At 48.7% G+C, this 13,775-nt stretch overlaps 1 protein-coding gene across 1 annotated transcript in view; it reads left to right on the top strand.

Moving 5' to 3' along the window:
* The window catches only part of ccdc88c (coiled-coil domain containing 88C), a 445,054-nt gene that overhangs the window by 161,513 nt on the left and 269,766 nt on the right, over nt 1-13,775 (top strand). Inside the window, exons 25-26 of the mRNA XM_033027529.1 lie at nt 5,638-5,712; nt 7,912-8,192. Coding sequence (XP_032883420.1) covers nt 5,638-5,712; nt 7,912-8,192 — 356 coding nt within the window. The remainder of the gene's footprint in view (nt 1-5,637; nt 5,713-7,911; nt 8,193-13,775) is intronic.

The raw sequence follows: 13,775 nt of genomic DNA on the forward strand, positions 1-13,775 counted from the left end.
GACAGAGCTGTAGCTGGAGACCAGTTTCTTAACTTGGTCAGAACAAAACTCACATCCCAAATATGAATGTACCTAGTTCTTGGGGATTAATTTTAACATGCCCTTAATGAGTTTTGTTACCAGTGTGTGTGCCCCCACAGAATGTCGCTCTGTACCTTCGACAGGTATGTAGACAGAGCACTCCAGAGTACGCAATTGTGGTACTATGACTAAGCCTCTCATCGTAATGGAGGTTTGCCAGGAATTCCAGAACAGATGGCTGTTTATAGATCTGTGGGTGATGATAATAGTTATGAACGTACTTCCTATTTCTAGAGAATACCAAGTACTGTTGAATGAGTGGACTGTCTGCGACCCGCTGAAAAGATTCCGCCTATGGTCCGTCAGTCCTAGGTGTACAAGAGGTGCTTTCAATTGTACAATAAATAGGTTAATATAGATAGTAACATGGGTAACTCTCCATGTTGCTAGAAAGAACCAGTAAGTTAGGTCTATGATGGATGGTGATGAATGGTTCTGCCTTCTACCACCGTTCCCTGCCAGTCTCCATTAAGGCTGTCCATATTACCAGCAAAGTCAGTGCCATGTGAACTGTGTTAGCAGTGAACCGCAGATGACCTGTAGTTTAACACATCTGTGGGTACCTCTAATTGGTAATCTAGCCAGCATATCTTGATACAATGCTTGCCAAATAGTACCCTAGGATCAATACAGAAGATGATACAAAGTTCCCATCTGAAAGAATATAAGTACGAAGTTCCATTAACCTAAGATGAAGTAGCCACCACCTCTGATTATGATAAGGATATTTAGTACACAAATTTCTATGATTCTTATTGGATGTCTCCATAACATCTATAATGTGTGTACGTAGTTTAATAATGCTTCAATTTGTTGCTTCCTTGTCTGAATGACGTTCAGTTCAGTACATGCTGAACTAAGGAGCAAGTAATGAATACCTCCACATTCTATATCAGTGGTTTGGGAGGTTCCAGGTTTGCATATAAGGCCAGTGCATCCTGGTGAACTAGTGTCATGTTTATTTCTAATAGTGCGGCCGTTAATATCCCGCTGATAGGACTTTAGAACTTTCTTTCGGTTCAATACCTTGTCCTGTTATGTTTTTGGTTACTGCTAAGACTAAAGGATCCAGCAGTCCAATACAATTCCTGATAGATAGCATTCCCATCTCAGGATTACACAGTAATGTCTGTTCCAGTAATGTCTGTTTCAGGGGAACAAAAGCACACCTGTGAGTAAGGCTAACTGGTCAGATTTGAAGCCAGCATCCTGACCAACGTGTCTCCAAATACTTCAGTTAACACTGGCCACATTCAGAGCCCCACAATTTCCCGGAGGTAAATGTCTTGCCAACACCTCAGCAAAGGTATTGGCTTGCAGGTGATGTGTAGACATGTACTTTTATCCAACCGCTCCTGCCGACCTTCGTGCTCTCGGGCACTGGTCGCACGCGGTTTTTGCCGCAGCCGGTCCCCATGCCTACGGGCACTGGTCGCTCCCGGCCGCCCCATATAATTGTGCCGTTGCTCGCAGTCCCGGTACTCCCCGGCACCTGTCGCTGACGGCCGAACATGCTGCAGCCACTCGTACCGGTTTCCCAGCTCCGCGAAAGTGGCCGCTGCTGGCTGCGCTATATCCTGCAGCTGCTCATCCTTACTTCGGTATCGGTAAGTATTATCCGGAGGCTGTTTCTCCACATCACTTTCGCAGTGATGTACTTTGCGCTTTGCCTTCCCGCCCGGTCTAGGATTTGATTTGCCCGGCGCGGGGTTTAAATCCGGCACAGCTGATGTCTCCATACAAGTTGCCTGTGCCGGCGGCTGCTGCTGCAGGTCCCCGGCACCTTCGCCACTGACGTCCTGCAGCTTCTTTACAGCCTTTCTACGCGCTGCTCTGTCCATTTCCTACACAGGGTGAAATGCAGAGTCCACTTTCTCCCCTCCTTCAGGGTTATGTAAACCTGTGCCTTGGTCAGGGTCTGACCAAATTTGGTCCTGCCCACTCTCCTCCGAGGAGTAAGAGATATCTTGCGGCCCCACACGGGGTACCGCTGTGGGACTTACCTTTTGCCCACTGTGGCTAGCCTCCATATTTCTGGGACTGCCACCATGGAGGAGCTCCTCCAGCCGTTTTGGTGTGATTTGCACTCGCTCCCTTTCGGGAGATGGTGGTGCTGATTCTTTCTTTCTTCCACCCGTTTTGGTGTGATTTGCACTCGCTCCCTTATTGGGAGATGGTGGTGTCGACATTTGTTGCTGTGCCTCTCGCTCCCTGCTGCTCTGTTCGCTCATGGCTGCTCCTAAAACCCCTCCAACCGACCCCCAGTGCGCACGGGCACTGGTCGCTCGCGGCTATTCAGAGTCGGACTCCTCGAAGTCAACGACTCTGATTATGCCTACCTCTCCCGACCAGCCGGGGCCGGCGCGGGAGCGAAGTTGGGAGCAAAAATCGGGAGGGAAAGTCGGGAGCAAAAGTCGGGCGCGAAAAAACGGGAGCAAAAGTCGGGGGGGGGGGGGGGTAAGTCTGGCACAGCTATTCCCATTACGGGAGTTCAGCCTGTTGCTGTGTCTGTTTCCCCCCCCTGCCTCTGCGGTGCTCCAGCGCGGTCCAGCGGGTCCAACGTGTACTCAGTGCTCTCGGGCACTGACCGCTCGCCGCTATTTTTAGACCTGCGGAACACCTGTTAACGCGCCAGTTCCGCACCTTCCAACCCCTCGGACCCATGAATTATTAAATCCACTAAACGACTTGTGGGGCTGTTTCTGAGTTGTCGGGAAAAACTGCTCCAGCGACCGTTGTCCTGGCGCTAAAGTCGGCTCCGTTCCTGTTTAAAAGCAATTAACGGGCCCCGGCCGCTGCTGGCTGCCTGCAAATCTGCAGACTCTCCCCAGCCAGCTTCATCAGCCTTCTAGATAAAAAAGGGTAAGTAAAGAAAACGAAGTTCCCTTACGTTCCTGTTGCAGGTTCAACCCCTGCCGATTTGGAGGAACGTCCTTCCTCCAGCGATAACGAGTTCGAATGCGTGTAGCGATATGACACGCATGCATCGTAAGCGGGGTTCTTCACGTAGTCACTCACGTGACTCCGAAGTAAAATAGAATGCCTTTTATTGTCATTCAAACAACTTGGATTGAACGAAATTGCATTTTCTACAGTTTTTACATTACAAAAAAACCCAAGACACGGAGAGTGTGCAAACTCCACACAGGCAGCAGCCGAGGGCAGTCAGGATCGGACCCAGGGATCTCGCGCGGTCACAGGGAGAACACGCAAACTCCACACAGACAGCAATGATCGAGCCCAGGTCACTGACCAAATGGGTACACTTTGTAGGTATGTTGCAAAGCCTACCTGAAGCGTCGTTGAAGATCTGCTGCTGAGGCTGTGCGCGATTTTGGCGCCGTTTAGAGGGGGCGGGTTTAAAACGCGATTTTCTCTAAGCTGTTCCAATCGAAAATGTTCAGCCTAGTTAATTATTAACGAAAAATCGCTGGAAGACCCCGTCGCAAAAGCTATTATTAGGTTTAAAGGCCTTGAATAATAGTTATAGTAGTTTAAAAATCAATCTTTAAACCCGCGACCGTCATCAACCGCAGGGTCTCATAAAGAAAATAGCAGAAGGTATGCTGTATATTTTTACATTCAAAAGGGCTTCTAAAGATCCTTTTATACAAAATTTAATATTGCGAGTAGCTCAATTTGGGCCCATTATATCGCGCAGTATTTTTCTGGGCATTTGAAGCACAAATCTACCGCAATGTGAACGTTCTAAACCAGCGCGTTCCACAGGGACCCACTGGAAAGCTGATTTAAATGGGCATTTATTTACAGCAATTGAACACTGAATTCCTTCCATTTGGCCTATAAATTAATGTAAATGAGATTTAAAAATCATGTTTTATTGTGAATTATTTGTGAATATTATTTGGACATTTAGGCTATTTAAAAATGTTAATCATTTATTAAGAAATAGATAGATGTTTAGATCTAGTAATTGAAGTCTGAAATTAGCTACAATTAGGTAACTAACTAATTATATGCTTTAATTTCAGGTCATCCAAGTAAGATTATTTTATATTTGTTTCAGAATGCTTCAATCTATGATAACTGAAAATTTCATTCAGTTCTCTTAATTTTTAAGAAAGTTATGGGCTTTTGACTGTTCACGATCACAACTTTTTTGTTATGTCCATAGAAAATCAATAGGGAACAAGATGCTCATTTCCGAGTATGAAAATGGCCATAACTTTTTAAATACTTGAGATATGAAAGTGAATTAGATGTCAAATTAAACTTATTTTTATGCTTTATCTGATGGGATAAATTACAGACTTGATTTTTAAAATCTCAAAATTTTGTAACATTGCTACACTTTGCAGCCACAGGGAGAGCGTGCAAACTCTGCATAGACAGTGCTGGAGAGCAGGGTCGAACCCTGGTCATTGAATCCAGGGATCTTTCACGGTCACAATGAGAGCGTGCAAACTCCACGCAGACAGGGTCAAACTGGGTCATTGGACCCAAGGATCGCTCACAGTCACAGGGAGAGCGTGCAAGCTCCACACAGACAGCACCCGAGGGCAGGGTTGTACCCAGGGATCTCACGTGGTCAAAGGGTGAACCTGCAAACTCCACACAGACTGCACCAGAGGGCAGGATCGAACCCAGATCACTGATCCATGGGATCCCATGCGTCACAGATACCTCAGAATTAAAGAGTTTAAGAAGGATCTGAAGAAGGGTCTCGACCTGAAACGTCACCTATTCCTTCGCTCCAGAGATGCTGCCTCACCCGCTGAGTTTCACCAGCAGTTTTACCTACCTTCAGAATGAAAGAGCGCGCTTTTAGAAAGGAGATGAGGAAGAACTTCTTTTGTCCGAGGGTGATGAATCTGTGGAACTCATTGCCACAGAGGGCTGTGGAGGCCACGTCAGTGGATATTTCTAAGGCAGAGATAGACAAATTCTTCATTAGAACGGGTGTCGAGGGTTATGGGGAGAAGGCAGGAGAATGGGGTTAGGAGGCAGAGATCAGCCATGATTGAATGGCGGAGTGGACTCGATGGGCCGAATGGCCAAATTCCTATAACTTATTCACTGGAATTTAGAAGGATTAGAGGGGAACTTATAGAAACATATAAAATTCTTAAGGGATTGAACAGGCTAGATGCAGGAAAAATGGTCCCGATGTTGGGGGAGTCCCGAACCAGGGGACACAGTTTAAGAATAAGGGGTAGGCCATTATTGACTGAGATGAGGAAAAACATTTCACCCAGAGAGTTGTGAATCTGTGGAATTCTCTGCCTCAGAGGGCGGTGGAGGCCAGTTCTCTGGATGGTTTCAAGAGAGAGCTAGATAGAGCTATTAAAGATAGCGGAGTCAGGGGATATGGGGAGAAGGCAGGAACGGGGTACTGATTGGGGATGATCAGCCATGATCACATTGAATGGCGGTGCTGGCTCGAAGGGCCGAATGGCCTACTCCTGCACCTATTGTCTATGTTTCTGTGTGAGCGTGTGAGATAGAGTATGAGTTTGCAAAGAGGGTGGCTTGGATGGGTGAATCTGGGTAACTCATCATTTTTCCTCTGCTTGTCTCGTTTCCTCACTCAATCAGGGTTCAACTCGGACGACGACATTTGGGCCCAGCCGCTTGAATTGGAGTTTACCAAGAATGGAAATGCAAGCCTCGGTAAGTCACGGTGATCCTTCTCCTCTCCACATCCAGTCTCCCCAGGCCTTTCACTATGCGGTACATTACAATATGGTCTCCCCTCATCCTTCTGAACTCCAGCGAGTACAGTCCCAGTGCCTTTGCAATTAGTTTGGTTTCGTTTATTATTGTTGTTGTACTGAGGTACAATAGACAACAGGTGCAGGAGGAGGCCATTCGGCCCTTCGAGCCAGCACCGCCATTCAATGTGATCATGGCTGATCATCCCCAATCAGTACCCCGTTCCTGCCTTCTCCCCATATCCCTTGACTCCGCTATCTTTAAGAGCCCTATCTAGCTCTCTCTTGAAAGTATCCAGAGAACCTGCCTCCACCGCCCTCTGAGGCAGAGAATTCCACAGACTCACCACTCTCTGTGTGGAAAAGTGTTTCCTCGTCTCCGTTCTAAATGGCTTACTCCTTATTCATGAACTGTGGCCCCTGGTTCTGGACTCCCCCAACATCGGGAACATGTTTCCTGCCTCTAGTGTGTCCAAACCCTTAACAATCCTATATGTTTCAATGAGATAACCTCTCATCCTTCTAAACTTCAGTTTTTCCAGTACAGTAAAACACTTTTTTGTTGCGTGCTAACCAGTCAGCGGGAAGACTATACATGATTGCAATCAAGCCATCCATGGTGTACAGATACAGGATAAAGGGAATAACGTTTAGTTAAGATAAAGTCTGATTCAAGGTTGAAAGTAAGCATGCAGGTACAGCAGGCAGTGAAGAAAGCGAATGGCATGTTGACAAAAGGAATCGAGTATAGGAGCAAAGAGGTCCTTCTGCAGTTGTACAGGGTCCTAGTGACACCACACTGGAGTATTGTGTGCAGTTTTGGTCTCCAAACTCGAGGAAACACTTTTTCTCACAGCGAGTGGTGAGTCTGTGGAATTCTCTGCCTCAAAGGGCGGTGGAGGCGGGTTCTCTGGATGCTTTCAAGAGAGAGCTAGATAGGGCTCTTAAAAATAGTGGAGTCAGGGGATATGGAGAGAAGGCAGGAACGGGGCACTGATTGTGGATGATCAGCCATGATGGCATTGATTGGCAGTGCTGGCTCGAAAGGCCAAATGGCCTACTCCTGCACCTATTGTCTATTGTCTATAAGATAGTCCAAGGGGCTCCAATGAGGTAGATGGGAGGTCAGGACTGTTCTCTAGTTGGTGTAGGATGGTTCAGTTGCCTGAGGAGGTAGTTGAGGCTGGGACTATCCCAACTTTTAAGAGACAGTTAGACGGGTACATGGATCGGAGAGGTTTGGAGGGATACGGACCAAATGCGGGCAGTGTAGGGACTAGTGTAGCTGGAACATTGTTGGCCATTGGGACTAGTGTAGCTGGAACATTGTTGGCCATTGGGACTAGTGTAGCTGGGACATTGTTGGCGGTTGGGACTAGTGTAGCTGGGACATTGTTGGCCATTGGGACTAGTGTAGCTGGGACATTGTTGGCCGTTGGGACTAGTGTAGCTGGGACATTGTTGGCCATTGGGACTAGTGTAGCTGGGACATTGTTGGCCATTGGGACTAGTGTAGCTGGGACATTGTTGGCCATTGGGACTAGTGTAGCTGGGACATTGTTGGCGGTTGGGACTAGTGTAGCTGGGACATTGTTGGCGGTTGGGACTAGTGTAGCTGGGACATTGTTGGCCATTGGGACTAGTGTAGCTGGAACATTGTTGGCGGTTGGGACTAGTGTAGCTGGGACATTGTTGGCGGTTGGGACTAGTGTAGCTGGGACATTGTTGGCCATTGGGACTAGTGTAGCTGGGACATTGTTGGCCGTTGGGACTAGTGTAGCTGGGACATTGTTGGCCATTGGGACTAGTGTAGCTGGGACATTGTTGGCGGTTGGGACTAGTGTAGCTGGGACATTGTTGGCCATTGGGACTAGTGTAGCTGGGACATTGTTGGCGGTTGGGACTAGTGTAGCTGGGACATTGTTGGCCATTGGGACTAGTGTAGCTGGGACATTGTTGGCCGTTGGGACTAGTGTAGCTGGGACATTGTTGGCCATTGGGACTAGTGTAGCTGGGACATTGTTGGCCATTGGGACTAGTGTAGCTGGGACATTGTTGGCCGTTGTGGGCAAGTTGGGTCGAAGGGCCCGTTTTCCACGCAGTGTCACTCTACGACACTCACGAGGTTGACTCTGTGACTGTGTTTGCCTTTGGACAGGAGCTGAGGACCCTTTGGACGGCCTGAGCGGTGAAGACTTGGTCCCCAGCCGGGACGTGGGGGCGGGCCCCAGGGAGAACGCTCTGTACCGTTCCAGCTCCGCCACGCTCCCCAGCGCCAGGCCGGACCCCAGCCTGGTGCGGGGAAGCCCCCTGCCCTACAGGACCCTGCAGAGGGTGAAGCAGAGACCGGCGGAGGGCAGGGCAAGGCCAGCCTCGCCGGGCAGCGAGATGGTCACCTTGGAGGAGTTCCTGCACGAGAGCGGGCAGTCGGCAGCCGGGGTAAGTGGCCGTTCCACGCTTCAGTCCGGCTTAGTCTGGAGACACAGCGCCATTCGGCCCCTCCCAGTCCGTGCCGACCCACGATCCCCGCACACTAACGCCATCCTACACACGCACTCGGGACAATTTACACTCATACCCAGCCAATTAACCTACAAACCTGCGCGTCTTTGGAGTGTGGGAGGAAACCGAAGATCTCGGAGGAAAACCCAGTCGGTCACAAACCCCGTACAGACAAGCGCCCGAGATCTTCGGTTCCCTCCCACGCTCCAAGCGCTGTAAGGCAGCAACTCTACCGACGTGCCGCCCTCTGGTGCAGGGATTCTCAGCCTCCGGTGTCCAGGGATTAGTACGGGTGTCAGGTTATGGGGAGAATGGGGTTAGAAGGAAGCGATAAACCAGCCATGATTGTATGGCGGAGTAGACACGATGGGCCGAATGGCCTGATACTACTATCACTTATGACCTGATGATCACTATTCGTTTAATTCCGACAGCTCAGAGAAAGCAAGGCGTGGGTTTTCTCTGAGATCTTCGGTTTCCTCCCACACTCCAAAGACGTGCAGGTTTGTAGGTTAATTGGCTTGGTGTCAAAAAACACTGTGAAATCGTCCCTAGTGTGTGTAGGATAGCGTTAGTGTGCGGGGATCGCTGGTCGGTGCGGACACGGTGGGCTGAAAGGCCTGTTTCCGCGCTGTATCTCTCAACTAAACGAAACTAAAATCAAGCGAGAACCGTAGCGGGCATGGACAAGCCCCACAGCCCGCAATGCCCGTGCCCAATACGATCCCAAGTTCAACTGATCTCCTCTGCCTTCACCTGATCCATATCCCTCCATTTCCTGCATGTCAGTGTCACAGCTACAGACGGCTGTGGAGGACAAGTCAACGGGAATTTTTAAGGTGGAGATTGGCAGGTTCTTGATTAGTACGGGTGTCAGAGGTTATGGGGAGAAGGCAGGAGAATGGGCATGAAAGGGAAAAATAGATCAGCCATGATTGAATGGCGGAGTAGACCTGGCGGGCCGAATTCTGCTCCTATGTCTTATGGTGTCATGAAACAGGCCCTTAGTTCAGCTTGTCATGCCCCATCTCCACATCTCTCTCTGTCTCTCTCTCTCTGTCCCTCTCTCTGTCTCTCCCTCTCTGTCTCATCTCGCTCTGTCTCTCTCTCTCTGTCTCTCTTTCACTCTATCTCTCTGTCTTTCCGTCACTCTCTCTCTCTCTCTCTCTCTCTCTCTCTCTCTCTCTCTCTCTCTCTCTCTCTCTCTCTCTCTCTCTCTCTCTCTCTCTCTCTCTCTCTCTCACTCTGTCTCTCTCCCTGTCTCTCTGTGTCTCTCTCAGTCTCTCTCTCTCTCTGTCTCTTTCTCTGTGTCTATGCCTCTCTCTCTCTCTCTCTCTCTCTCTCTCTCTCTCACTCTGTCTCTCTCCCTGTCTCTCTGTGTCTCTCTCAGTCTCTCTCTCTCTCTGTCTCTTTCTCTGTGTCTATGTCTCTCTCTCTCTCTCTCTGTGTCTGTGTCTGTCTGTCTCAGTGTGTCTCTGTGTCTCTCTGTCCCCCACTCAGTCAGTACTGCACAGTGATGGTCAGTGTGGTGCCAGTTCCACTAATGTGGGGGCGTACCTGCCCCTGACCCTGTGACACACGCACTGCACTCACTTTCACTTCCTCTTTATAGTCCAAGTGAAACAAGTAACTTCTGTGTAGGAAGGAACTGCAGCTGCCGATTTAAACCGAAGACAGACACAAAAAGCTGGTGTAACTCAGCGGGACAGACAGCATCTGTGTAGAGAATGAATTTTACTGAGTTGGATGATCAGCCATGATCACATTGAATGGCGGCGCAGGCGCGAAGGGCCGAATGGCCTACTTGTGCACCTATTGTCTATGTTTCTATGTCTATGAATGGGTGATGCTTCGGGCCAAGGCCCTTCTTCAGACTGGTTAGGGGTCCATAACCATCCGAAGAAGGGTCACGACCCAAAACGTCACCCATTCCTTCTCTCCAGAGATGCTGCCTGCCCCGCTGAGTTACTCCAGCTTTTTGTGTCTATCTTTGGTTTAAATCAGCGTCTGCAGTTCCTTATTACACAACAGGATAGAGGTTAGTTTCACATGTGGCCAGATGAAGTTTAAAAGAAACGAGGTGTTACATTTTTTGGAGGTCAAATACAAGCATTAAATAGTCAGTATGTGGTGGAACTCTTCATGTCAAGAGTGTTTTATTGCCATATATGTCCCAAATAACTATCAAATTCCTACTTGCTGCAGCACAACAGAATATGTAAACATAATACTCTGTAAACAATATAATAAACGAGAAAAGGTTTGAATAGTGAAAGGCTTGGATAGAGTGGATGTGGAGAGGATGTTTCCTCTAGTGGGAGAGTCTAGGACAAGAGGGCACAGCCTCAGAATTAAAGAACCTTCGAGCACTGAAAGTTGGCGTGCAGGTACAGCAGGCAGTGAAGAAAGCTAATGGAATGTTGGCCTTCATAACAAGAGAATTTCAGTATAGGAGTAAAAAGGTTCTTCTGCAGTTGTATAGGGCTCTGGTAAGACCACATCTGGAGTATTGTGTACAGTTTTGGGGAAGGACATCCTTGTGATTGAGGCAGTGCAGCGTAGGTTCACGAGATTGATCCCTGGGATGGCGGGACTGTCATATGAGGAAAGATTGAAAAGACTAGGCTTGTATTCATTGGAGTTTAGAAGGATGAGGAGGTCTTATAGAAACATATAAAATTATAAAAGGACTGGACAAGCTAGATGCAGGAAAAATGTTCCCAATGTTGGGCGAGTACAGAACCAGGGGCCACAGTCTTCGAATAAAGGGGAGGTCATTTAAGACATAGGGGAGAAAAAACGTTTTCACCCAGAGAGTTGTGAATTTGTGGAATTCCCTGCCACAGAGGGCAGTGGAGGCCAAGTCACTGGATGGATTTAAGAGAGAGTTAGATAGAGTTCTAGGGGCTAGTGGAGTCAAGGGATATGGGGAGAAGGCAGGCATGGGTTATTGATTGGGGATGATCAGCGCTGATCACAATGAATGACGGTGCTGGCTCGAAGGGCCGAATGGCCTCCTGCACCTATTTTCTAAGCCTGCTCTGCCATTCAATCATGGCTGATTTATCTCTCGCTCCTAACCCCGTTCTCCTGCCTTCTCTCCGTAACCTCTGGCATCAATTATACCAGTGCCCAAGAACAGTAAGGTGACGTGCCTCAATGACTATCGACCAGTGGCACTAACGCCGGTGGTGATGAAGTGCTTTGAGAGGTTGATCATGGAGCAAATCAACTCCTACCTCGACAAAAACTTGAACCCACTGCAGTTCGCTTACTGCCACAACAGATCAACGGTGGATGCGATCTCACTGGCTCTCCACTCCGCTCTGGACCACTTGGACAACAAAAACTCATATGTCAGGCTGTTATTCATCGATTACAGCTCGGCATTTAACACAATCATCCCCTACAAGCTGGTTACCAAACTCGCAGTACTGGGTCTCTGCGCATCCCTCTGCAATTGGATCCTCGACTTCCTCATTCACAGACCACAGTCTGTTCGTATTGGTGGAAATGTGTCAGCCTCGATAACAATCAGCACGGGAGCACCTCAAGGCTGCGTGCTCAGCCCCCTGCTGTACTCACTCTATACTCATGACTGCGTAGCCAGTCACAGTGCGAACTCCATCATCAAGTTCGCTGATGTGGGGCGTATCACTGATGGGGATGAGTCAGAGTATAGAAGAGAGATCGAGCAACTGTCCATATGGTGCCAGCGCAATAATCTGGCCCTCAACACCACCAAAATCAAGGAACTGATTGTGGACTTTGGAAGGAGTAGGAGTGGGACCCACAGCCCCATTTATATCAACGGGTCGATGGTTGAAAGGGTCAAGAGCTTCAAATTCCTGGGCGTGCACATCTCTGAAGATCTTTCCTGGTCCGAGAACACTAATGCAATTATCAAGAAAGCTCATCAGCGCCTCTACTTCCTGAGAAGATTACGGAGAGTCGGTTTGTCAAGGAAGACTCTCTCTAACTTCTACAGGTGCACAGTCGAGAGCATGTTGACCGGTTGCATCGTGGCTTGGTTCGGCAATTTGAGCGCCCTGGAGAGGAAAAGACTACAAAAAGTAATAAACACTGCCCAGTCCATCAACGGCTCTGACCTTCCTTCCATCGAGGGGATTTATCGCAGTCGCTGCCTCAAAAAGGCTGGCAGTATCATCAAAGACCCACACCATCCTGGCCACACACTCATCTCCCTGCTACCTTCAGGTAGAAGGTACAGGAGCCTGAAGACTGCAACAACCAGGTTCAGGAATAGCTACTTCCCCACAGCCATCAGGCTATTAAACCTGGCTCGGACAAAACTCTGATTATTAATAACCACTTTCTGCTATTTGCACTTTATCAGTTTATTTATTCATGTGTGTATATATTTATATCATGGTATATGGACACATTTATCTGTTTTGTAGTAAATGCCTACTATTTTCTGTGTGCTGAAGCAAAGCAAGAATTTCATTGTCCTATACAGGGACACATGACAATAAACTCACTTGAACTTGAACTTGACAGAGAATGGTTGAAAGATACAGCGTGGAAACAGGTCCTTCGACCCAAGTCCATGCTGACCATCGATCACCCGTTCACACTAGACTACATTATCCCACTTTCTCAACCCCCTCCCCACATTCCAGGGGCAATTAACCTACAAACCTGCACGTCTTTGGGGTGTGGGAGGAAACCCAAACAGTCACAGGAAGAACGTAAAACTAAAGCTACATTTAAGAGGGAGTTAGATGTGGCCCTTGTGGCTAAGGGGATCAGAGGGTATGGAGAGAAGGCAGGTACGGGATACTGAGTTGGATGATCAGCCATGATCATATTGAATGGCGGTGCAGACTCGAAGGGCCGAATGGCCTACTCCTGCACCTAATTTCTATGTTTCTATGTTTCTAAAACTCCCCACAGACAGCACCCGTGGTCAGGATTGAACCCGGGTCTCTGGCGCTGTGAGGCAGCAACTCTACCGCTGCGCCACCGTGCCGCCATTTCTCGATGGTCAGCGTGATCTCAGTGGGCCGAAGGGCCTGTTACCACCCTGTACCTTTCGATCAATTAACTTAATCCGTCTCTGTCTCTCCCTCTGTCTGTCTCTCTCTCCCTGTCTGCATGTCTCTCTCACTCTCTTTCCGTCTCTGCCTCAGAGGGCGGTGGAGGCAGGTTCCCTGGACACTTTCAAGAGAGAGCTAGATAGGGCTCTTAAAGATAGCGGAGTCAGGGGATATGGGGAGAAGGCAGGAACGGGGTACTGATTGGGGATGATCAGTCGTGATCACAGTGAATGGCGGTGCTGGCCTGAAGGGGCTGAACGGCCTCCTCCTGCACCTATTGTCTGCTGTCTCTGTTTGTCTCTCCCCCTCTCTCTCTCTCTCTCTCTATCCCCCTCTCTGTTTCTCTCTCTCTCTCTCTCTTCATCTCAGTCTCTTTCTCTGCCGCTCTCACTGTCTGTCTGTCTGTCTGTCTGTTTCTCTCTCTCTCTCCCTGCCTCTCTCTCTCTCTCTGTCTCTCTCT

Source organism: Amblyraja radiata, chromosome 9 (genome assembly GCF_010909765.2).
Source record: "Amblyraja radiata isolate CabotCenter1 chromosome 9, sAmbRad1.1.pri, whole genome shotgun sequence".
Lineage (NCBI taxonomy): Eukaryota > Metazoa > Chordata > Chondrichthyes > Rajiformes > Rajidae > Amblyraja > Amblyraja radiata.